The sequence below is a fragment of the Protopterus annectens genome, chromosome 2.part1, assembly GCF_019279795.1.
Source record: "Protopterus annectens isolate FY-2018-M chromosome 2.part1, PAN1.0, whole genome shotgun sequence".
Lineage (NCBI taxonomy): Eukaryota > Metazoa > Chordata > Ceratodontiformes > Protopteridae > Protopterus > Protopterus annectens.
Window position 1 is genome coordinate 1,727,861,095 of NC_056729.1, and position 25,833 is coordinate 1,727,886,927.

The 25,833-nt window shown below is 42.9% G+C and overlaps 1 protein-coding gene across 2 annotated transcripts in view; it reads left to right on the forward strand.

Moving 5' to 3' along the window:
* The window catches only part of LOC122794613 (protein DDI1 homolog 2-like), an 897,408-nt gene that overhangs the window by 37,520 nt on the left and 834,055 nt on the right, over positions 1-25,833 (forward strand). For both annotated transcript variants that reach the window (XM_044063181.1, XM_044063180.1), the window contains exon 2: positions 15,802-15,928. In XM_044063181.1, the coding sequence (XP_043919116.1) occupies positions 15,802-15,928 (127 nt within the window). The remainder of the gene's footprint in view (positions 1-15,801; positions 15,929-25,833) is intronic.

Sequence of the window (25,833 nt, forward strand, 5' to 3'; positions counted from 1 at the left end):
GCACAGACAACTTTGTTTTTACCTGGACAGAACCAAGGACATCAGGAAATCAGAGCAATTGTTTTTTTCTTATGCTTCAAGTTCCCAAGGTAAAGCCATTTCAAAACAGACCATTTCTAAATGGATTGCTCATGGAATCAGATTTTGTTATTCACACCATGGAAAGCAAATCCCAGGGAGTATAAGGACTCGCGCTACCAGAGCTGCTGCCACTTCAGCTGCCTTCCTCAGGGGAGTTCCTACCAAAGACATTTTGGAAGCTGCAACTTGAAGTTCAGTGCATACTTTTTCCAAGCACTACAATCTACCTCTCTACTCTAAGTCTAGGGCAGGCTTTGCTTCTGCTGTCTTGCAGGGCCTTTTAGCCGCCCCCTCTTCTTTATGACCACCTCCCTTTTATTCTGCTTTGGGATTCAACTGTACAGTCATGACTGCAACAGTGAAACACGATGAACATAGTACAGTTGTGTACACTTACCGTAAATGTAGATGTTCGAGTGTCTTCACTGTTGCAGTCTGGGTTTCCCTCCCTCCTGTCCCCTCTTATTTTTTCTCTTGTGTGGTTCCCTTCACCCTTCTTTTGAGGTGTATTTGCAAAGGGTATGGGATCTTACTCATTTTGGAGCACCTGACATCTGGGGCAAGAAAAACTGGAGAACATGGCGTCGGCTGTCAGCTTTGTACTCCTGGCGCTCTGACGTCAGGAGGCATGGCTGAACAGCCGACGCCGGACCCAGACTTTGGGATTCTGGCCGACCGAGGACTGCCTGCCGGCAGGGGAGAACCCTACAGTCATGACTGCAACAGTGAAGACACTCTAACATCTACATTTATGGTAAGTGTACACAACTGTACTTTCTGTGGATACAGGTAACCATGTTAAAGTTGGGCTTTACTTTTGAAGGACTGACATGGGAGGGGAGCAGACAGGTCTCAAAACATATGAAGCTCAAATCAAGAATGTATCCAAACGAAATCCACAGCATCCTTTGAAATCTACAAAAAAAATAAGTATTTTTATCAATTCCCACCTACTTTTAACTGTTTTTTTAGCAATTTTAACTGTTTTGCTGTTTCACTGTTTCAACTGTGTGCTATTTGAGACTTCTTCCTGCACCTTGTATTTTCTAGTACTTGTGTATTTTACAGCATAGGCTATTTTCACATTTGTTGAATCTTGACTGTTTGGCATTATCTGAGCACTAAAACCAGCCGTCTTACATTTAGAGGGCCCCCCTGCACCCTTGTGGCAGAAGAGTTTAGCAAAGGACCCATCTGAGTTGGGAAGTTTTTGTAATAAGGCTCAGTATTAAGCTTTTCCATTGGCTAGTCAAGGACACATCTGAGATAGGGGTTGTTGAAATGAGGCTCAGTATTGATCATTTCCATTGGTCAGATTGTTGAAAAATTCTTTAACTTGTTTTAAAAAAGGGTTCTCTCAGCTGTTACATAAGCCCCACATTTGCAATGGTTTGTGCCTGTTTTAACATAGTTCCCCAGAGTTTAATGACCAGCCACTGCTCTACTATCTTCATCTGAGCAATCCAAGGCATCTGTTTACATGTACCGCACATTCACAGAGCATCGCTCATTGGAGGTAACCATTGGTGGTTATAAATGCAAAAGAAAGTAGATTTTATTTTCCCTTAGAAAGCTGCCCATGCTCCAGCCGAGGTGCCCCTTAAACTGTGCTTAGCTGCTTGGAGGGCATCTCACCTGGGCTTTCTACAGCATTTGCCACTTTAACTGAAATCTCCTAATCCCCAATAGCCTCTTACCGCTTGACAGCCCTAATAGTATAGACCCAGCATCAAGCCCCCATTTATACCACATCCTTCCTCATTAAAGTAAGCAAATTTACACCTAGTACTATGGATGGTCAGTTCTTCTCCGATGTTCTTCGTGTTTCACTGTTGCAGTCATCACATTTGGGTTATCTGCTTGCAGTAGCCCTCAGTCGACCTGATTATCAAAGTCTTGGGTCATGCGTCGGTTGCTGTCTCATCTTCTGTGACATCAAGTAGTCAGGGGTATAAAGCATGCAGCCGATGCCATTACATCAGTCTTTCTTGCCGTGCGGTGCCTGAAGCAGAAGCAGTTTGCAAGTGTTGGTCGGCTGATTCCTGAAATTTTCGTTTTTGAGTTTCAGAAACGAAGTCTTCAACTTAAGCTAAGTACCCCATTGGGGAAACTTTTTCTTGCTCTAAACAGATGTCAGTAAAAGTCAATAATTGCATTTCTTGTGGAAAGCAAATACCTCATAAAGATTTTCATTCTTACTGTATTCCTTGCCTAGGCCCTGACCGCAATGTACCTCGCTGTTGGTTTTGTGACTTATTTAAACCACGAACTATTCGTTGTCGGTACATTTTCGCTTCTAAATATTTTAGTACTCTGTTCAATTATCCAGGTATGTCTTCGGTAAGCCACCGGACTACCGAAATTTCCAAAAAACTGCAAAGATAAAGACAGAGACAGGCTGCCTAGGTCCAAAGCTGCTGACAACGCTTCTTCTAAGCTAGTCGCCAGTTCGCCATTACTCAGTGAGGCGCTTTCGCAGCCCCTGATACCCACTACTTCTGATTCGCAGGCCTCTACTGAGCCCCATTCGGAGTCCGGTATGCCACGAGATGCTTCAACTGTGGAACCTGCGGATGTCTCTATCTTGGAAGGGTCCGGAGCTGCTGTGCAGGCACCGGCTTCTGAGGGTGTATTTAGGCCTACTGACCTGCATATTAAACCAATGCCATCTTCTTCTTCTAAATTTAAAACTCGAACCATGCCTAGGAAACCGATGCCCAGACCGCATGGTCGGGCCTCTGTGCCTAAAATAACAAATGATAAGAAGACCTTATTACTTTAATCAGGGGAAGCCAACCTTCCCCCTCTAAGAGACCTAGGACTGAATTTGCTTATGATACTTCTGACCAGGATTCTGAAATTTCTGTCTCCTCTGATGACCAGGATTTACCCTTATTTACCTATGAGGACTCTATTCCCTCTGCTTCTCCCTCAGAATATTTTTCCTTTGGTGAAACCTTGCATCCTCTTAGGGAGCATTTCCACTGGGAAAGCCAGGATTACTCTGATTCTAAAAAGAAGCTTAGAGATTTCTTACTCCTGCCCCAACACAGGCCTTTAGCTATCCCTCCTGTGCTGGACATTGTTGACGATGCCTTTTCGGAATGTAGCTTGGCTTCTGACTCTTTACCTCCTGCTCCTCCTGCTCCCAGAAAACCTGATAGATATTACAGGGTTCCTGATTCTCACAAGTTCCTTTTTTAAAAATCCTACTGCGGATCCTGAGACCATTTCACAGGGACCCAAGGGCATTAAGGCTACTACTGCCAAAAATCCTACCCCCTCTGATAGAGATTCCAGGGCCCTGGATAGATGGAGTAAGAAGGTATACACCTCTGCAACCTTGGGCATCAGGGCCTTAAATTGCCAGTTTCATATGTTAAAGTATCAGCAGTATATTATTGGATTGCTTAAACAGAAAATGATGTTGATTCCTGATTGTGTTGAAAATAAGTATTTACAGGATTTAATGCATTCTGCTGAACAGGTTGGAAAACATACTTTGCAATGTGGTTTTGATTCTCTAGAGGCATCTTGCAGGGCTGCTGTCACCGGGACTGTACTTAGGAGGCATGCTTGGCTTAAGGAGCAGTCTTTGCCAGATCATGTTAAAACTAAATTGCTGGATGCTCCCTTAAATCACGACCGCCTGTTAGGCGACAAAGCAGAAGTTGTTCTTAAAATGATGGAGGAAAAAGCTAAATCTATGCAAACTGTTAAAGATTTCTTACAAGTGCAGCCTCCTAGATTTAGTAGGCATTGGCCCTCAAAAAGTTGGTCCTTTCCTGCCTCTTCCAGGCCTTCAGTTCAAACCCAGAACCAGCAGAACACCCAGGCTTCAGTCCCAGGGTACGCACAGGACTAAAGTGTGGGGCCTCCCACTTCCAAATCAGGGAGCAGTAAGACACCCCCCTATGGTAGGTTGTCTCAATGACTTGACTTCAAAACTTTCAAGCACTTCTCAACTGACTGCTCCTTTGGGGGAAAAGATTGCTCTGCAAGCAAAAAATTGGGAACTCATTACCCAAGACAAATGGATTTTAAACATAGTTTTCCAAGGATAAGGATTTCACTTCCACACGTTACCAACCCCAAACTGTTGACCAGATCTACCCCCAAATCAGTGGGCAGAGGCTCAAAAGCAAGTACTCTCTCTGTTAAGATTAAAGGCTATTCAGACTGTACCAGAAGATGAAAAGGGACAAAGTTTCTACTCGAGACTTTTCCTGGTACCCAGAAAAGGCAACTCATGGCGTCCTATCCTGGACCTGTTTATCCTAAACACCTTTTTGGTGATTCCAAAATTCGAGATGTTAACTCTTCACCAGTTGCTTCCCATGATAGGCAAAGATGCCTGGTTGGCAACACTGGATTTAAAGGAAGCCTACCTGCACATCCCAATCGGGTAATCCTGCAGAAAATACCTACGTTTCAAAGCAGGCTGCATGCATTATCAGTTCTCTGCACTGCCCTTTGGCTTATCTACTGCACCCAGGGTATATTCACAAAGTGCCTAGCTCCAGTCATTGCATTTTGCCAGGACATACATCTGAATCATCTGGCATTTGTACAGAGGGTGTTAACTTGTCTGGGGTACACCATAAACGAAAAGAAATCACATCTGGTACCCTGCCAACAAATTATATTCCTGGGAGCAAGCTTGAACACCACTTCCCAGATGGCTTTCCTCACGCCAGAGTAACAAATTCATTTAGCAACTTACTTCAAACTATTGGCCACAAAAACCCTGCTATCTGCCAGGCAAATACTGCAAGCCTTGGGGGTCATGGCCAAGTGCATTCTACTAATTCCATATGCAAGACTGCATATGAGGAAACTACAATGGTACCTAAAAAGCCTATGGTGCCAACATTCTCAGGATCTAGAAGCAATGATTCCTATCATACCTTGCCTACGGTTAGAATTCCTTTGGTGGGCAGAGGCCTGCCACCAAAACAAGGGACTACCATTCACTCTACCCCCTGCTGCCCAAACCCTAACAGACTCATCAGACTATGCATGGGGGCTCACCTGGCAGGGAAGTGCATTCAGGGCAAATTAAACCCAAGTGAAATGCACCTGCATATCAATCAAAAAGAAATGTTAGCTGTACAGAATGCTCTGACAGCCTTCAAGGACCATAGGTTCATAGGTTAGTACTAGGTTAGCTGCCCTTGTGAACCATTGTAAGCCTAGTCAATTATGCCTTGTGAGACTCGAACCCTGTACCTTGTGTTTGTAAGGTAAACACCTTAACCATTAGGCCACCCTCCCAACCCCATTCTTCCAGGATAATTAATGGTAAAGACGGACAACACCACTGTTATGTGGTACATAAACAAGCAGGGGGGTTACCCATTCTTCACCCCTCTACAGACTAGCCATGGCTCTGTGGAACACAGTCTTGAGCTACCAAGTGCATCTACAGGCTCAATTCTTGCCAGGAAAACTAAATACATTGGCAGACGAACTAAGCAGAAATCTCATGGACTCACACGACTGGAACCTAGCACCAAAGATTTTCAACATGTTGATCAACAAATGGGTGACCCCAGATATAGACCTGTTTGCCTCCGTCCAGAACTACCAATTGGACAAAATCTGCACAAGGACTCCCCACAAACAAGCTTGGAAAGTGAATGCTCTGTCCTTCAGCTGGAAAAATCAGTTTATGCCTTTCCTCCTCTGCCTCTCCTCTCCACAGTACTACTAAAGATCAAACAGGACAAACCAAGGATGATACTGATTGCACCAGACTGGCCACGCCAACACTGGTACCCCCTCTTGCGCAGTGTGTCACAGCTGGCTTCATGGCACCTACCTCAGACCCCTGCCCTGCTGTCTCAGCAGGAGAGCCAGATTCTGCACCCCCAGCTTCAAACCCTGAGCCTGGCAGCCTGGTTAATTACCTAATCTCTCCGTTACCATCCCTCTGTAAACAAGTGTTGGATGTCATTTTGGAGGTAAGGAGGCCTAGTACTAGAAAATCTTATGCTGAAAAATGGAAAAGATCTTGTGCCTGGAACCAAACTCAAGGGATGGCCACTGCAGTGCCCAGTCTACCTCAGATGCTTCAGTACTTAACTGAGATGCTTTCCTTTTCCTCCAAAATGCATGCCTCAACCATTTCAGCTCATTACAACACAAAACCACCCCTCTTTTCTCACCCACTGCTCAAGCAGTTCCTCAGAGGGGCCAAAAACGTAAGATCACCCAGGAGAGCCCCAACTCCAGCCTGGGACCTTCATTTTGTATTGGAAAAACTCAGTCTTCCTCCTTTTGAGCCATATGCAACTGCAGAGTTAAAATTTCTTTCTTGGAAAACAGCTTTTCTTTTAGCAATCACTTCAGCAAGAAGGGTATCTGAATTACTGGCCCTTATGACAGTGGAGCCTTTCATCATCTTTCATGCGGGCAGGGTGTCCCTCAGGACCAATCCCTCTTTCATGACCAAGGTGGTATCCAGTGTGACTCATAATCAGTCCATTCATTTGCCAACCTTCTTTTCTAATCCACAGAAGAAAGGGGAACGGATACTGCACTCCTTAGATGTGCACAGACAACTTAGATTTTACTTGGACAGGACTAAACCTCAATGGAAATATGAACAACTGCTGGTGGCATTTACTGCAGGGGCAGAGGGGAAGGCTATTTCAAATCAAACCATTTCTAAATGGATAGGCCATTGCATTCATTTCTGCTAGAAGCACCATGGAAAACCAATCCCACAGGGGATTAGACCCCATTCAACCAGGGTTGCATCTACCTCTACAGCCTTTCTCAGAGGTGTCCCTACCAGAGACATCCTAGAAGCTGCTACCTGGAGTTCTGTATATACTTTCACCAAACATTACCATTTGCCAATTTTCTCTAAATCCAGAGCTGGCTTTGCCACTGCAGTCTTGTAGGGCCTTATAGCTGGTCCTAATGCTATCTAAATTCCTCCTCCCATCCTTAGCTTTGGGAATCTACCCAAATGTGATGACTGCCACAGGGAAACATGAAGAACATAGTACAGTTGTGTACATAAATGTAGATGTTCGAGTGTATTCACTGTTGCAGTCCTGGTTACACTCCCTCCAGCCCCCCTGACGTCTTTTGACTATGCCTCTATTCTCCTTTACTATACTTAAAAGCTTTTTGGTGTATTTGCTTTTTTGTTTGAGGTATAACCTTGTATATTTATATTTAATTGCTTCCCATTAAGGGAGGCACCTGACATTTGGGGCAAGAAAAACTGATGTAATGGCGGCTGCATGCTTTATACCCCTGACTACCTGATGTCACGGAAGATGAGACAGCAACTGACGCAGGACCAAAGACATTAACATTCAGGCCGACTGAGGGCTACTGCAAGCAGATAACCCAAATGAGATGACTGCAGCAGTGAATACACTCAAACATCTACATTTATGGTAAGTGTACACAATTGTACTTTGTATACTGCGACAGTGAGTACACTCAAACATCTACATTTATGGTAAGTGTACACAGCTGTACTTTGTATACTGCGACAGTGAGTACACTCGAACATCTACATTTATGGTAAGTGTACACAACTGTACTTTGTATACTGCGACAGTGAGTACACTCGAACATCTACATTTATGGTAAGTGTACACAACTGTACTTTGTATACTGCGACAGTGAGTACACTCGAACATCTACATTTATGGTAAGTGTACACAACTGTACTTTGTATACTGCGACAGTGAGTACACTCGAACATCTACATTTATGGTAAGTGTACACAATTGTACTTTTTAGTGCTCAATACCAAGCAGTCAAAGTTCAGCAAGTCTGAATCTTACCTACGCTGTAAAAAAATGCAAATATACTAGAAATTCAACGTGTATAAAATCAGTCACAACAGCAAAAAGCAGTTTAAATAAAGCAGCAATTCACCAGCAATTCCCAGCTTAGAAGGGTGTGGGCCACACTCTGCCACCACAAGAGTCTAGACGACAAACCTTCCTAATGTTAAAACAACTGGTTTTAGAGCCCAGATGCTTAAGACAGAACTAAGACACTTCAGAAGACAGACACAGTAGGCTTTCAACCAGAAATTTCCCGCTTAGAAGGGTGTGCACTATCCTCTCTTGCCACAAGAGTTTAGACTACGAATTCTCCAAATGTAAAGTAACTGGTTTGGAACCCAAGTGCTTAAACCAGAATAAAGACACACACAATCACAGGCACAAAAGGCCTTCACCAACAATTCCCAGATAAGAAGGGTGTAAGCCCCACTCTCTTGCCACAAGAGTCTAGAGCACAACCCTCTCAATGTAAAATAACTGGATTGGAGTGCAAGTGCTTAAACCAGAACCAAGACACTTTCAGAATAACAGACAAAATGAGCCTTCAACCAGCAATTCCCAGTGTAGAGTGTAGGCTGTCCTCTCCTGCCCCAAGAGTTTAGATGACAAATCTTCCTAATGTAAAATAACTGGCTTGGAGTTCAAGTGCTTAAACTGCAACAGACACTTAGAACAACAGGCACAATAAGCCTTCACCCAACAGGCACAATAAGCCTTCACCCAGCAATTCCCAGCTGAGAAGGGCAGAGGCCACCCTCTCCTCCTACAAAAGTGTGGACCGCACACCTTCCTAATGTAAAATGGGCCTGAAGCTCAAGTTTTTAAACCAAAATGGAGATACTTAGAGTAGCAGTTACAATTTAATCAAGTAACTTATGGGCAGTAATAAATGCAGCAGAATAAATGCAGTTGAACACTTTATTTTGCTTTTGTCATTTATTCTTAAAAGTAAGAAGAGACTCATACAGTTAAAGGAGCTGAATAAAGTGTATTTTTAATCAGGCTACTAATGAGCAGTAATAATTGTAGCAGAATAAATGCAACTGAAAACTTGTAAGAACAAGCAACAAAGCAAAAGTAAAGTAATGAAGTTGGAAGACCCACAAATACTGTAAAAGCAGCTAAATAAAGTGTATTTTTTTAGTAGAAAGGGAGGAAACCGAGGATAATTCAAGGTTAGGAAAATAAGGAGGGACTGTACACAATAGCATGAAATGATGTGATGAGACTGGGCGGAGTGTCCAATATGAAATTTATAGTATAGGTGGGCAACTTAAAAACCACCAAGTTTTAAGAACAAAACAACTGTTGGGCTGCTGGGTGGGAAAAAATAAAATGGAGAGAACCAGAACAGAAAAAAGTGTTTTCAGTAAAAGTCAACCCTGAGATATGTTCACAAAATACGGCCTTTGCAGAATACTGTTAAAACGAGAAGCAGATGGGATTTCTTTAACAAGTGCAAGCAGTGCAAACATATATATATATGTGTATGTGTGTATATATATATATATATATATATATATATATATATATATATATATATATATATATATATATATATATATATATATATCCACACGTAGATAATCAGCTTGTGAATTTTACCTAGGTCTTCTGCTAGTTTAAGTAGGGTTGCTCTGGAGAAGTCCGTGAATGTGGTGTAATTTGGCAGTGGGGTAAGTGTCATTAAGATTGATGACAAAAAATGACTGATTCGTGGTCCGATTAACCAGGAATTTGTGGATTACAGATGGGGGGGATGTAAGGTAAGGACCAGTCAAGTATATTGGGGCCTCTAGTGGCTAGTTTTACAATTTGCTCCATTGTATTTATATCAAAACCAAATCTATAAAAGTGAGTGTGTCCATTTTATAAGTAAGCGTTCCAGGCAGTCATTGGATAAATGATGTCCACTAGCAATCAAGTCAGTTGGTTTCCTATTCAGCTGTACCATGATGTTATGGTAATTTCAATGATTGGGGGGGGGGGCATCAGTGGGGTTCTTCAGATAACAATGAAGTGATAACCGGGTTTGTTAGTCATTTTTTTTTCCATGAGCGTCAGGTTACCCTGGTTAACAAATTCATACGAGTAAACCAGTTAAGGTTGTGGCAATTTATGTAAGGTGACAGTGTTTGTTATAAGTACAGAAGTGCAGATACTCTCCTACCTAAGGGCCTAAAGGCCTGATGGGCGAGGGAGTGCTCTTATTACGTAGAAAGCATGCCTCTGTAACAACTTAAACATGACTGTCTCTGAGTTGCAGGAGGTCTTCATGTTCCGGCATCTTTCTGTTTGAACTCTCAGCATTGAGAATTGCCACCATAATGCATCCGAATTTGAGTTTGCTATGTCAGTGTCCAGTAGGAGGACTGTTTCTACAATGGCAGTATGGGTGCAGCAGAAGCTTTAGCCAGTATGCAGAACCCTGGTATAAAAGGAATTGAGGCATCCCTAGTGAAACAGTCATCTTTACCACCTCATTGCAGGCTGACATGTACTGAATCTCCTTATAATGACACCAAAATCTTAGCCAGTTTTTGAACACCACTATCTTTACTTGGTATGCAGTTTTTATTCTGAGTGAAAACAAGATATGTTCTACTCGGGAGCAGTCTCTTTCCTACCTTTACCACCCTCGTAGTAAATTCTGTCATGTCCCTCTGGGTGGTGCACCTCATGTCATTCATTCCCACATGAGTTACCCCTAGCTTATCACCATATTTGTTTAGTTTAGGACATTTGTAACATTATGGAAGCTGGTACTAGATGAGCAGCTTACTGTCACCCTGTTCTTGTAGAGTCTGAGTGTGGAGTTTGTAAATCTTAACTATAGAACCACTTATGACCAAAACATTTCCCTGTGTAGAAGCAGATTTAGTGACCTCATGGGCTTATGCTTGCTTTTCGTATGACCTGTGTGGAGATGCATTATTTGTGAGTTGAGAAGGGAGTAGGTACTCTTTTTATGCTAGAAGCTAGAATCTTTGGATATATTCCAGGAGGTTTTGGCAAAGTTTTCTTTACAGCATCAGTGTAAGTTATAGAACTGGTGTTTTTTTGTGATCGAGAGGTTGTGGACATATGCTTATTGATAGTGGGCTGATGTGAGAAGTTTGAGTGTTTCTTCAATAGTCATCTCTTGCAGGTTGTATTGTTAAGTGATAGATGCAGAGAACGGTCTTGCTTTACTTGTTCCAATGACATCAGACCAGTCACAGATGGGAGCATTTGCAATGATGATCCCTACTGCCAGAGGAGAACTAGGGATGGTTATTGTACTTGGGAAGGGGAGGTTGGAGGGGCGCTCTGCTACACATTTGCCAAACAAACGACACTACAGTTACCCAGTCTGAGGATCTAAACCTCGTTTGTGACATAAACATAAAAATATTGGAGGTACAGGTATGTATGTGTCTGAGATTACCCCTTCTCTGGAGCAGACTCCCCACTCATGTGAAACAGAGCTCTTCCCTAAGGTTTTTCAAATGAAATTTGGACCATTGGATGGGAAATCACAAATTTGCCCCTTGCTTTTTTTTACTACAGAATGATCACCAATCTGTAGAACAGAAGTGGTAACTTTGTACAGTTAATATGTAAAGCCACAAGTGTTTGCAGATCTCTGGGTGCTTGTGCACTGCACAGAGCAGTCCTTTGGTCCTGGCCACAATAGCTACATCGTGTAAACCCAAAGCAGTCACTATACAAAGTAACACTGAACAGGACAGTGTACCCCCTCCAGAGCAATATTATTGTATTCAAATAAGTGACAATACATAGGGCACTTAACACAATCACCATAGTCTCTAAAAACACTACAGTCACTAAGCAGCAACAGTGAACAAGAAATTAGTGCACCTCTCCTAAAAAAATGAAACAAAAAAAAAACGGTGCAGTGTACACTAGGATGATAACAGCAACGTTTAATTTTTAACACCAGTGCTCGGTTGGACATGCAGTAACAGTGGAAACATTATAATGCATTACAAAAGCAAAATGTGTCAGTGAAGACTAAAAAGCCACTGCAAAACAAATAGTGTTGAAAATAAGTTCAAAGTATATAAAAATGGCACCAAATGTGGCCAGGGTTCCAGTAATGAATTGGATTTCAGCTATGATAAAAATATAAAGTTTTTATGAACAAGTAAGCGCCTTCGCGTACTAGACTCTTCTTGAGACTAATACAATCAATAAAATACTTTATTTAAATATAAGTCGTTAAACATTTTAACCATTCATAAAATCAAAACACATGAACCAATCACAGTGCAAGATTGAGCCACACCTCAAAACTACATGAAATTTAAAATACATCAAAGCAAAAATATTTGCATGCAAGCTTAGGAAACCATACATTAATCAAATGCTCAAACATTATCCAAAAAAATCTAAAAACTGTATATACCTTAGGAATTCTTTAGATATTAGTCATTCAGAGCGAGCCCATTCATAAAATCATAACATGTGGGCGAGCCCATTCATAAAATCATAACATGTGGTTTAATAAGAACCAATCAAAAGCCAGCATTGAAACGTACCCCCAAAAACTACATCAAGACTTAAATTATTATCTAGCAAGCGTACGAGAAAAGCAGGTTTCAGAGGTATATGCTCATTCAGACCTTTGTCTGCTCGCAGCAGAATAATCCATGTTTCAGATGTCTCGGTCTTATTTACCTAATTCACCCAAACGTCCCATACAAAATAATGTATCAGTCACTAAAAATTTAAAATGGTGTGCTTGTTTTTCTTCTGGATACTCATCAACAGCTAGACCATACTTATAAAACTAAAGTGTTGGTCCCTCTTCAGTATACTAGTAACTCTAAACTTGTTGCAGAGATTTTTGAAAAGCACTGTTCAATTCTAATGACTGATGATGAAATAAAGAACTTTATAGGTATTAAACCTTCTTTCCAGTTTCAGAATAAGCGTTCTTTAAAAATGATGTTGTGTTATCCTTCCAATATTGATAGTTGTGCTGTAAAGAGGGAGCCATGAGTATGTTCCCATGTGGTGGCTATGATTACTGCAATTTAGCTGATAGTTTGAATATTTTTATTTATTGTACATTTGTTGACTGGGCTAGTCTGGCTGGATACATGTCCATTTTCAGCAGAGGCCCGAGGAGAAAAGCTCCACTATATACTAGTAAATAATAATAAAAATAAAGTAAAAATAGCAGAATAAGATACAAATTATAAGCATGTAAAGAACTATTCCCAAGTAGCATAGTAACGGTGCAAAAGTAATATATCAAAACTAAACATAGAGTGAGGATTTCTATTTCAAAATCTTTGCCAGAGTAGGAATAGTACAGTTAAAGAAGAAATAAAGCAGTAACTCACACAAGACTCTATTCAACTATTTACAGTATTAACAATTTTGATAAACATTTTGTGCCAGGGCACTAGTTTTAAGAAACATATTTCATCAGCTGGGTGATTTAGATACAAGGTGAGATGATAGGTTGCAGTAATATAAAGAGAAGTAGAATTTATAGGAAAAGTAATATCCAAGTGGATGGTAGGTGAGCTACAGAGGAGGGGTAATGGTAGTGATAGGGGCATGTAGAAGAGTAATGGAAAGAGCTGGAAGCTGAGGTCAGTCAGGATTCCAGCAAGGGCATAGCCAGCGAGTTTTAAAATAGTTTCTTAGTTGTTTTTTGAAAAGTTGTGATGAGCCTAGAGTGGTCAGTTCTATGGGAAGTTTATTCCAGTATGAGCCAATGGTATTTGTAAACAAGGAGGCCCCAGCTTTATTGTGTGTTTTGAGGGTGGCCACTAGTAATTTGTTAGCTGAGCGAAGGGAAGTAAGATTCCTGTAAGGGACAACAAGGTTATTTAGTATGGGTGTATTAGAAGGGTAATGGAGAATTTTATAGGTAATAACTAACTGATGTAGGAGAATGAGATTTTGAAGTTCAAGCCAGTCAAGCTTTTTGAGATTAACACAATGATGGGTGAGAAATGGGGAACCTGTGGCAAACCTGGCAATGCTGTGGTAGGCTGTGGCAAGTTTCTGAAGGTTAGATTTTGAAAGGTTTATGAAAGATTGAGAGGCATATAATAATGTAGAGATAAGATGAGTTTGGGCTAAAGACACCCATTTATACATTCAGATATGGGGTTTGCCTACTCCCATTAAGGTGAGAACTGATTGAATACAAAGGACCTTTGTCTACCTTGCAAATTGTGTTTTATGCAAACGTTTTTATGTTGGGAAAACCAAAAGGTCATTGAAATGTAGTATTAGGGATCACATCTACAATATGCGTAAAGGCAATTTAAGTAGTGCCCTTGTGAAGCATGTATCTGAATAAGAAAAAGCACATCATTTAAAATTTTTAGTGACTGATAGATTATTTTGTATGGGATGTTTGGGTGATTTAGGTAATAAGACAGAGACATCCGAAACACGTTGGATTATTCTGCTGCGAGCAGCCAAAGGGTCCGGTCTGAATGAGCATATACCTCTGAAACCTGCTTTAAAATCTGATAGGCTTACTAGATGATGATTTCAGTTAATCAGTGTATATATTTTTATGTATTTTTTATGTATGCATCTACTTTCAATATATTTTAAGCCTTGATGTAGTTTTTGGGGGGTATGTTTCAGTGCTGGCTTTTGATTGGTTCTTATTAAACCACATGTTATGATTTTATGAATGGGCTCGCTTTGAATGAGTATATACTTTAGGAATTCTTTAGATACTGTAGAATGTTTATATTTTTGCATAGTGTTTGAGCATTTGATTAATGTATGGTTTTCTGTGCTTGCATGCAAATATTTTTTCTTTTATGTATTTTTAGCTTTCTTATAGTTTTGAGGTGTGGCTCAATCTTGCGTTGTGATTGGTTCATATGTTGATTTTATGAATGGTTCTTCTTAGTGATTGGTTAAAATGTTTAATGAATGATATTTAAATGGAAGTATGTTATTGATTGTATCAGTCTGAAGAAGTGTGTAGTACGCAAAAGCACTTAATTGTTCATTAAAGCTTTATATTTTTGTCGTAGTTGAAGTTCGATTCGTTACTGGAACCCTGGCCATATTTGGTGTTATTTGTATACTTTGAACAACACACAATGTGGAAAAAATGTGCAAGATTTGCCAGTAATGAGAAACAGTAGTGATTCACTTTGTAGCTGCAATGTGTGTGATGTAAGTGCTCATCTCACCACAGCTAAGAATCGGTGTCCCTTTATCAGTGTCCCTTTTCTCCTCTCACCAGGAGCAAAATAAGTGCAGTAATTCCATGCTCATTCCAGAGGAGCAGATTGCAGACTCTTTTATTGGTAAACTCTTTTCTGATGTTGCAGGGGTCTGTAAACTTGTAGCCTTGTGGCAGATGCTCTTCTTAGCACATGCATCAGCTCTGCGTAACTGTTCAAAATTTAAATTGAAAAGTTTCCCACTGAAAGAGCAACTTGTCCAATCTGGGAAGTCTGTCTTAACACGTAGTCAAAGACAGAGAGCAATCGGTGTGCATCTTCTTTTCGCACCCAGAGCAGAACGCACTGATTTGAAGCTGTTTCCTGAAAATATGTTCACAGGTTCTTCAGCATGTCCCAGATGGTAGTCGGCTTCAAAATCAAGCTGGAAAAATATGGCTTATACAGTAAGTATTATTTGCACCTGGTGGGAGAATGTCTGCTGCTACACTTCCAAACTCTTAAGAAAGGTGTGTTTTAAAGGTTTTACACTTTGCATTTGATTACATACTGTTAATGTTTGTCCTTAGGTTTGGTAATTAAAGGCATGCATTTTGCTTTATTTAACTGAGCCTAACTTCAGAATGAAATTTGGATTTTTTTTTTGTTGTACTTAAGCCGTTTATGTCATGATATGCTAGCATGACAGACTGTTCATTTTAAAAGTTTTGTTGTATTCTTTTCAGATTGTTCATGCAGAAGTTCCACTGACTGACATTCGAAGGTCCCTTGCTTCTTATGGACTGAAGGATGGAGATGTGGTGGTCTTGCGACAGCTGGGTAACCAACCACAGCCAGCCATGCATTTTCCAGGTTAGAGATTCACTTTAAGATGTCCTTGAAATATTTATCCTTTTCCTTAAATGTACGCCTTCATTTTTGTTTAAATGGAATGCATCTTATCAGGAATGATTCCATAATTGTACTAGAAAGTGTTTTTAACTGATTTATTTTTGCTATTTATTTTCTTCTTTATTAATCAGATAGGTGGGCTGGATAAGCTGACCTTTTTTAGTCTTCTCTTTCATTCATGAGAGGAAAAAATCTACAAGGATAGTTAAGAACACCACTAGTCTCTCCATGTTTGACCTCCTTGGGACCTGAGAACTTGGTGCAGTAGAGTTGTTTCAATCTAAAACCTTTTATTGACAGATGAGCACAGTTGTCAGCAGGAGTGACGTTAAAAAAACAAAAAAAATGTGGGTAATGAAGTTGGAGTTAAACTCTTGCCTTTATATTTGTGTTGGGGGGGGGGGGCAGAGACTATCCTCCAGCCAATCTGATTGGATGGAGCAATCCATGGATGTCCTTCTATTCTCATGTTGCAGTGTTCTAAACATGAGGGATCCTCTGCCTGAGGTGACCCTAATATCCAGCCAATGTACAAAAGCTTAGCCTGGCTGCTGTATGGTGTGGGGGACATCACACGTAGATACCATAAACCGTGGGCCATATATGTGACTTCTACATGCATAGACCTTAGAAATTCTCTGCTGCCAGTCAAACATCAGCTCACTCATTCTGCTCCATGCCAGTGTCTTCAAAAATATAAGTACCCCGTTGGGGAACATTTTCTATTCTGGTTGTTTTTTTTTTGTTCTTTCCTTAAATTGATTCTGTTAGTGTCATCTAGGAAGGGAAAATGTAAGTGTGGACGTGTAATCCCACACAAAGATGGCCATGACCTCTGCATCTTTGGTTTAGGGCCTTCCCACGACTTCAAAGTATGTTCCATTTGCCAATTGTTCGTCCCTAAAATTCTGCGCAGCCTCTCTCAGCCCTAAACCTATTTGTGTAAAACCAATGTCTTACGCAACTTGCTTTGGGTAGGGAAGCTACACCTGCTGTATCGGCTGAACCGCTGAGAAAAAAGGCCAAGTTAGCAAGGCCAGAAAACACCTCCGGGTTCAGACATCCCGCCAGTCGCCGATCTAGGGGCTGAGGTATGCCCAATGGCTTTGGCGACTTCAGCTGGTATAATTTCAGATGCCGCCCTAGTTTCTCCAGCCTACACGTCCATGTAGGTACCAGCAACGTTGGCTTCTGATGTCTGGGGGGATCCAGGTTTGCCCGAATGGCTTATGGCAGCTTCCGTAACTGAGGATACCTCTTCAAATCCTCTGGGGTCCTCAGATCCTAGGCCTGATCCTGCTCAACCCTCAGCTCTAAAACAGAAGTCTAAGCATTTGTCTGTTCCTTCAGAAGGTATTCCTGATTGGCAGGCATTTTTCTCAATCTCTTTTTCCAGGCCTTTATGGCCCATAGATGTACTTCCTCACAGACTCCTCCTGGTCTGCCAGTTTTGAGTCCCAGGCCTGCCTCCATCTTCCTCTTCATATGAGTCACTTTCATATTTCTCACAACTGGTTTCTCCCTTACGATATTGTTCTCCTGAAAAGGACTCTCTAGAAGGTGACTCCCCACCTGAAGACATCACCTTTGGGGAAACTATTTCCAAAATGGAGTACCTCAAATGGGATTCCACACAAATGATAGAAGTTCAAACGAGATAGAGATATTATGAGCTTCTGCACATTGAATCCTCCTCCCCTCAGCCATTCCTCCAGTTATCCCAGCCTACTTGGAAGCCTTTGCCTCAGCTTCCAAAGCTCCAGATTCTCAGCCACCAGCCCCAAAAGACCAGACAGGGTCTATAAAGTCCCTGATGACTTCAAATTTCTTATCAAGCCTCCTATGGCAGACCCTGCCATAATTGCTGTCTCTCCAGATAAACAGTCCAGACAGATTCCCCAGTTGGATAAAGATAGTAAAATGATGGACAGGCTAAGGAAGAAAATCTACACATCTTCCACCTTGGCCTTTAGAGCCATCAATTACCAAGCGCATATGGTCAGATATGCCTTGGACCTGGTCTCACAGGCCATGGATCAGCTGCACTCAGTTACAGATTTCCCCCACTAAGGCAAAGGTGGCTTCTACCTTTTCATTAACTGCACAGGTCACTAGACACACTATAAAATGCAGCCATGATGCTGCAGAAGCATCAGCTGTTTCAGCCTCAGTCCTCTGTAGATACTTCTGGCTCAGGCTACAACCATTGCCTGATGATTTCAAAGCAAAATTATGGATGCTCCTCTTGACAATAGCTTTCTCTTTGGAAGACCGTCAGCAGAACTGTTTAAAAACCTGCAGAAAACGAGCAAGGAGCTGCAGGACCTCACATTTTTGTCTCACCAGTGCATAAGTTTCATAGAAACTACCCTGCCAAGCCCAGATTTGTCAGGAAGGCTTCCACTTCACCCTTCACTAAACCCAGAAAAGGTGCCAGAAAGCCTTTCTCAGCCAAGCCTACCTCCTCTCAAACTACTCCAAGACAGTCCTTTAATGACAGACCTAACAGTGCGTGACTGTCAGACTCTAACACTCCATCTTCCCGTTTCTGTCCTCCTCTCTCACCTGTCTTACCCTGTGGCAACAGATCTCCTCAGGCACCTGGGTCCTGTCAATAGTGGAAAAAGGATATTTCCTGACCTGGAGGGGAAAACCCTCTCCCAAAAGGTATCCCACACCCTCCAAAGGACCAAATTCATTGGAGCAGTGGTGCAGCAGTAGTGTTGTCGTTTCATAGCAAAAGGTTCTCGGGTTTGATTCTCGGCTGGGGTGCCTTCTGTGTGGAGTCTACATGTCCTCCCTGTGTTCATGTGGTTTTCCTCCCACATTACAAAGATGTGCATCTGGAGTATTTCTCCCCAGGCCTCTGCTGAAACTTGGCTTTGTTCCAAGTCTGACTTTCCAAGTGAACAAAATGTTAAATAAATAAAATCCCATAAGTCATTCAAGATCTTGTTAGAGAGGGTAAAATTCAAAAGGTACTTCCAGGACAGGAAGACCCAAGATTTTATTCCAGACTCTTCCTAGTCTCAAGAACCGATATGGCCCATGGAGACCCATCATGAACCTCTTCCAAGTCTTGAACCCAGGCCCCTGTCATCTGCAGCACAGTGCATTAACCCACCATGCTGCACAGGTCTTAAATAATCACCTCTGCCGCATTTTGAACCCAGGCCCCTGTCAACTACAGCCTACTGCACTAACCCACTACACCACACAGGTCTGTCTTATCCTTCCTAAACCCCTTCCTCCATGTACCCACCTTCTGCATACTCTCCCTCCAAACACTTCTTTCACTGTTGACCCTCAGTTCTTATCTGGCCACTTTAGACCTGAAGGATGCATATCTTCACATCCGTATCCACCCATCTTATTGGAAATTCCTGTGTGTTGCAGTGCAGTCCTTGCACTATCCATTTGCTGCCTTGCCATTTGGTTTGTCCACAGCACCAAGGGTATTCACAAAATGTCTAGCTCCTTTAGTGGTCTTTTGCAGAACAAAAGGTGTTCAAATTTTCCCATACTTAGGCGATCTCCTTATCCAGGCATATCATCCAAATACTCTACAGTTCACCATTTCCCTCCTCGAAGGCCTATGTTTCACAGTCGACCCTCTCAAATCCTCACTTACTTCCTCCTAGGACCAGGTGTTCCTGGGTTGCAGAATAAGAACAGATCTGATGAAGGCCTTTCTTCCCCTGGAAAAGGTCACATCTTTGAACACTTGCTTCCAGGACCTACTCCTAGCCAGCTGCATTTTGGCCAGGGAGTTCCTATGCCTCTTGGGTTTATGGCTGCCATGCTTCCCATGTTGCCCCTAGCCAGGTTACACATGAGGAAATTTCAGTGGTACCTGAAGAATGTTTGGTCCCAACACGACCACCCACTAGAGTTTCAGATACCATTCCTTCCATGTCTCAAGGGAGAGATCTTGTGGTAGATCCAGCCAATTCATGTGAACCCAGGACTACCATTAAAACCACTCCTTGCAGTTCAACAAATGTACACAAATGCATCAGATCTGGGATGGGGAGCAACTATGAATGGACTGAAGGTTCAGGGCCAGTGGGACCCCTATCTTCGTAAAAAGCACACAAGTATCAGGGAAATGACTGCCCTTATCCTAGCCCTAAAAATATTCCTTCCCGTCGTACACCCAGGACCTCTAAGAATCTTTACAGACAACATAATAGATGTTCTTCGTGTTTCACTGTTGCAGTCCTAACATATGGGTTATCCGGCTCCTGGTAGTCCTCAGTCGGCCCGAATACCAGAGTCCTTGGTATATGACGTCTGCTGCCGTCGGTTGTAAAACTGATATCAGAACGTCAGGTAAAAAGGGAGGCAGCTGATGCCATTTCCCCAGTCTTTCTTACTGCGAAGCCTGAAGCATATGCAATTTGAACTAGTGCCTGTCGGCCGTTTACCTTCTTTTCACATTCCGACTACTAAGTTGAAGACGCCTTCAGATAAGTACCCTGTTGGGGACCCTCTTTTCTTGCTTTAACGAATGTCCGATAAAGTTAATAATTGTCTTGCCTGTGGAAAACAGATTCCGCACCGTGATTTTCATTCCTGTTGTATAACTTGTTTGGGCCTTTAGCATGACGTCCCTAATTGTGATCTCTGTGCTTCCTTTAACCCACGTACCATACGCCGTAGAGCTAAGATTTTGTATAAGCATTTTGGAGTCCGACTTAAGTTCATTGGTATGGCGTCCTCTGGTCTCCCAACTTCGGATATACCTAGGAAACGCAAGGACAAAGACCGTGACAGGCCTAGGGTTAAATCTGCCGACGACACACCGGTGAAATTGGTAGTCAGCCCAGCGGTAGTCAGTGAGGTGCTTTCGCAGCCCCTGCAGTCTGCAGATCTTCAGCTGCAGGCCTTTGCTGAGACCTTTACGGAGTCCTCCATGCCACAGGTTGCTTTTTCGTCTTCTGACCCTCCACCTGTCACTGCCTCAGTTGGGTCCAGAGCCGCTTTGCAGGCCCTGGCCTCTGACTCCTCTTCTTTTCGACATGAGACCAGAACCAGACCGGCTACCTTAGTTCAGACTTCTGCAGTTGCTAGGCCTCACGAGTCCCTCCGGATTACTAGCAAACCTTCCAGCCGCAAAACTACTCACAAGCAGGCATCGGCCTCCCCTCCTGTGCCTCAGTCCCAGTTGGTAAAGATGGCTGGTGATCTTCTTTCCCTGATTGGGGCTCTCACCCCCCCCCTCTAAGAGGGCTAGAGAATTGTCTCCTGATGTTTTGCCTGTCTCAGATTCTGAGGTTTCCAGTATTTCTGCTGGTGAAGAAGGAAATTCTCAACTTTTTTCTGGCATTGAGGATTCTGATGCTGAGGACTCTATCCCTTCTGCCTCCCCTCCAGAAGATTTTTCCTTTGGGGTTACTTTGAATACTCTTAGGGAGCACTTTAAATGTGAAAGTCAGGATTTTCCTCAGTCAAAGAAAAGAATCATGGAATTTTTGGATTTGCCACAGCATAAGCCTCTAGCTATACCTCCAGTTTTAGAAGTTGTGGATGATGTTTTCATGGAAAATTCTTAACTCCCAATTCTGTCCCTCCTGCCCCCAGAAAACCTGATAGGTATTATTGGGTTCCTGATTCTCATCAGTTTTTTTTTTTTAAATCCTACTGCTGATCCTGAGATTATTTCTCAAGGCCCCAAGGGTGTTAAGGCTACTATTGCTAAAAACCCTGTACCTTCTGATAAGGAGTCTAGGGCATTGGACAGATGGGGTAAAAAGGTCTATACCTCTGCAACTCTTGCCATTAGATCTGTGAATTGTCTTTTTCACATGCTTAATTATCAGCAACATACTTTGGAGGCTATTAAGGCTAAGCTTGGGGATGCTCCTTCCATGTCGGAGAACAAGGACTTACAAGATTTGCTAAATTCTGCCACTCTAGTTAATTAGCATTCACTGCATTGTGGTTTTGACACCTTGGAGGCTTCCTGCAAAGCAGCAGCCACTGGTTCTGTAATTAGAAGGCATGCTTGGCTTAGGGAGCAGCCTCTTTCTGATCCTGTTAAATCTAAATTGCTGGATGTTCCTTTTCACAAAGACAACCTTTTTGGTAATAAGGCTGAGGAGGTACTGAAGAAGTTGGAGGATAAGGCAAAATCTGTGCAAGCTGTAAAAGATTTCCTTCAGGTTCATCCTCCTTGGTTTAGTAGGCATTATCCTTCCAAGAATTGGTCTTTCCCTGATCCTGGCAAACAGAGTCGCTCTAGGCCTAGGGGTTTCAGATCTTCCAAAGGGCAGCCTTCTGCCCCTCAAAAAGCTAAACAATGGCATTCTTCTTCTGCTAAATCGGGAAGTTCCAAGCCAGCTTCCCAAAGCAAGCATTCTCAATGACTCCGGCCTTCTTGTGCCTACCTCTGTGGGCCCTGGGTTTCCTTTGGGGGGAAGGTTAGCCGGGTTCACAGAGGTATGGTCTACCATCACAGATGATAAATGGGTGCTCAGTATAGTAAACCAAGGTTACAAGTTTTATTTTCACACCTTCCCTGTTCTGCAAGGATACCCAGACATACCCAGAACTCTCAGGGCAGAGGTAGAAAATCAAATTTCTTCCCTACTGACTATGGGGGCTATAGAGCCGGTTCCTGCAAATCAGGCAGGCCTAGGTTTTTATTCAAGACTTTTTCTTGTACCCAAAAAAGGGGGCACCTGGCACCCTATTCTGGATCTGTCTTTTCTAAACACTATTCTGGTGATTCCCAAATTCAAGATGCTCACTCTTCAACAATTACTGCCAATGCTGAACAAGGATTCATGGCTGGTAACTTTGGATCTCAAGGAGGCTTATCTGCACATCCCAATAAGGGAAAGTTGCAGGCAGTTCCTTCGTTTCAGGGCTGGGGTGCAACACTTCCAAGTCAATTCACTGCACTGGCTTATCTACTGCTCTCAGAGTTTTCACAAAGTGCCTGGCACCAGTCGTTGCTTTTTGCAGGCAGAGAAACATTCAAATTTACCCTTACCTGGACAACTGTCTCATTCAAGCAAACTCCCCAGAACAACTAAAAAAGGATTTGGACTTTGTGAAGAACATTCTCACCTTTTTGGGTTACACTCTCAACGAAAAAAAGTCAAAATTGGTTCCTACAAGGGAGACTGTTTTCCTGGGAGCGAGTCTGAATACAGCCGCCCAGATAGTATTCCTCCCTCAAGAGAACCAAGAAGATCTTTCAGCTTACTTCAAGGACTTGGCAAACATGACCCAGCTCTCTCTGCAAGGCATTTCCTGCAAGCACTGGGGTTTATGGCTTCATGTTTTCTGATGATCCCATATGCAAGGCTGCATATGAGAAAACTTCAGTGGTACCTCAAGAACCTTTGGTGTCAGCACACAGGACTTAGACTTGATTCTTCCACTAATTCCATTTCTATAAAGAGAGTTTCTCTGGTGGGTGACAGCCTGTTCTCAGAACAAGGGTCTGCCTTTCCACCCACCACCTGCCAGCCAGACTCTCACCACAGACATCTCAGATTATGCATGGGGGCACATCTGGAAGGCAGGGGCATACAGGGAACTTGGAGCACTCAGCAGATTCATCTGCACATAAACTTAAAAGAATAGACGGCAATGCAGCAGGCCTTGTTGGCTTTCAAGGACCTACTCTACCCTGGGACTGTTGTGATCAGGACAGACAATACCACAGTCATGTGGTACATCAAAAAGCAGGGGGGACTCACTCTTACCCCTTGTGCAGACAAAGCATGAGACTATGGTCCTTGGCAGCTTCCATGGGCTTACATCTAATAGCCCAGTATCTTCCATGGGCATACATCTAATAGCCCAGTATCTTCCATGGGCATACATCTAATAGCCCAGTATCTTCCATGGGCATACATCTCATAGCCCAGTATCTTCCATGGGCTTACATCTCACAGCCCAGTATCTTCCATGGGCTTACATCTCACAGCCCAGTATCTTCCATGGGCTTGCATCTCACAGCCCAGTATCTTCCATGGGCTTACATCCCACAGCCCAGTATCTTCCATGGGCTTACATCTCACAGCCCAGTATCTTCCATGGGCATACATCTCACAGCCCAGTATCTTCCATGGGCATACATCTAATAGCCCAGTATCTTCCATGGGCATACATCTAATAGCCCAGTATCTTCCATGGGCATACATCTCACAGCCCAGTATCTTCCATGGGCATACATCTCATAGCCCAGTATCTTCCATGGGCTTACATCTAATAGCCCAGTATCTTCCATGGGCATACATCTCATAGCCCAGTATCTTCCATGGGCATACATCTCACAGCCCAGTATCTTCCATGGGCATACATCTCATAGCCCAGTATCTTCCATGGGCATACATCTCATAGCCCAGTATCTTCCATGGGCTTACATCTAATAGCCCAGTATCTTCCATGGGCATATATCTCATAGCCCAGTATCTTCCATGGGCATACATCTCACAGCCCAGTATCTTCCATGAGCATACATCTAATAGCCCAGTATCTTCCATGGGCTTACATCTCATAGCCCAGTATCTTCCATGGGCTTACATCTCATAGCCCAGTATCTTCCATGGGCTTACATCTCACAGCCCAGTATCTTCCATGGGCATACATCTCACAGCCCAGTATCTTCCATGGGCATACATCTAATAGCCCAGTATCTTCCATGGGCATACATCTCACAGCCCAGTAGCTTCCATGGGCTTACATCTAATAGCCCAGTATCTTCCATGGGCTTACATCTAATAGCCCAGTATCTTCCATGGGCTTACATCTCACAGCCCAGTATCTTCCATGGGCTTACATCTAATAGCCCAGTATCTTCCATGGGCTTACATCTAATAGCCCAGTATCTTCCATGGGCTTACATCTAATAACCCAGTATCTTCCATGGGCATACATCTCATAGCCCAGTAGCTTCCATGGGCTTACATCTAATAGCCCAGTATCTTCCATGGGCTTACATCTCATAGCCCAGTATCTTCCATGGGCTTACATCTCATAGCCCAGTATCTTCCATGGGCATACATCTCATAGCCCAGTATCTTCCATGGGCTTACATCTCACAGCCCAGTATCTTCCATGGGCTTACATCTCACAGCCCAGTATCTTCCATGGGCATACATCTAATAGCCCAGTATCTTCCATGGGCATACATCTAATAGCCCAGTATCTTCCATGGGCTTACATCTCACAGCCCAGTATCTTCCATGGGCATACATCTAATAGCCCAGTATCTTCCATGAGCTTACATCTAATAGCCCAGTATCTTCCAACAAGATAATTTTCCATCAGCATTCGGGCACTCCACAAGTGGATCTTTTCTCCTCTCACACCAATCATCTCCTTCCAACCTTCTGCACCAGGGAGTTTCACAACAAAACTTGGAGAGTGGACGTGTTGTCCTTCCCATGGACACAACTCTCAATCTATGCCTTCCCTCCTATGCCTCTTCTGCCCAGAGTGCTGCTAAAGATAAGGGAAGAAAACCCAAAGGCTATCCTTATAGCACCGGATTGGCCCTGGCAGCATTGGTATCCCCTTCTTCACAGCCTTTCCCAAGCTCAGCCTTGGAATCTTCCCCTGGTACCAGATCTGTTGGTTTAGGAAGGGGGAAAGTTCCTTCATCCTCCTCTTCAAACTCTGCATTTATCTGCCTGGCTAATACTTTAAATCTTTCCCAGCAGGTGGTTGAGGTGCTTCATGAGGCCAGGAGGCCCAGCACCAGGACATCCTATGCAGATAAATGGAAGAGATTTTGCTTTTGGATGCAGGCTAAAGGAGAAGACTCTTCTCCTCCTTCTCTTTCTCAAATTCTTGATTACCTAGCAGGATTGCTTAATGGTGGACTTTCCTTTTCTTCCGTCAAAATT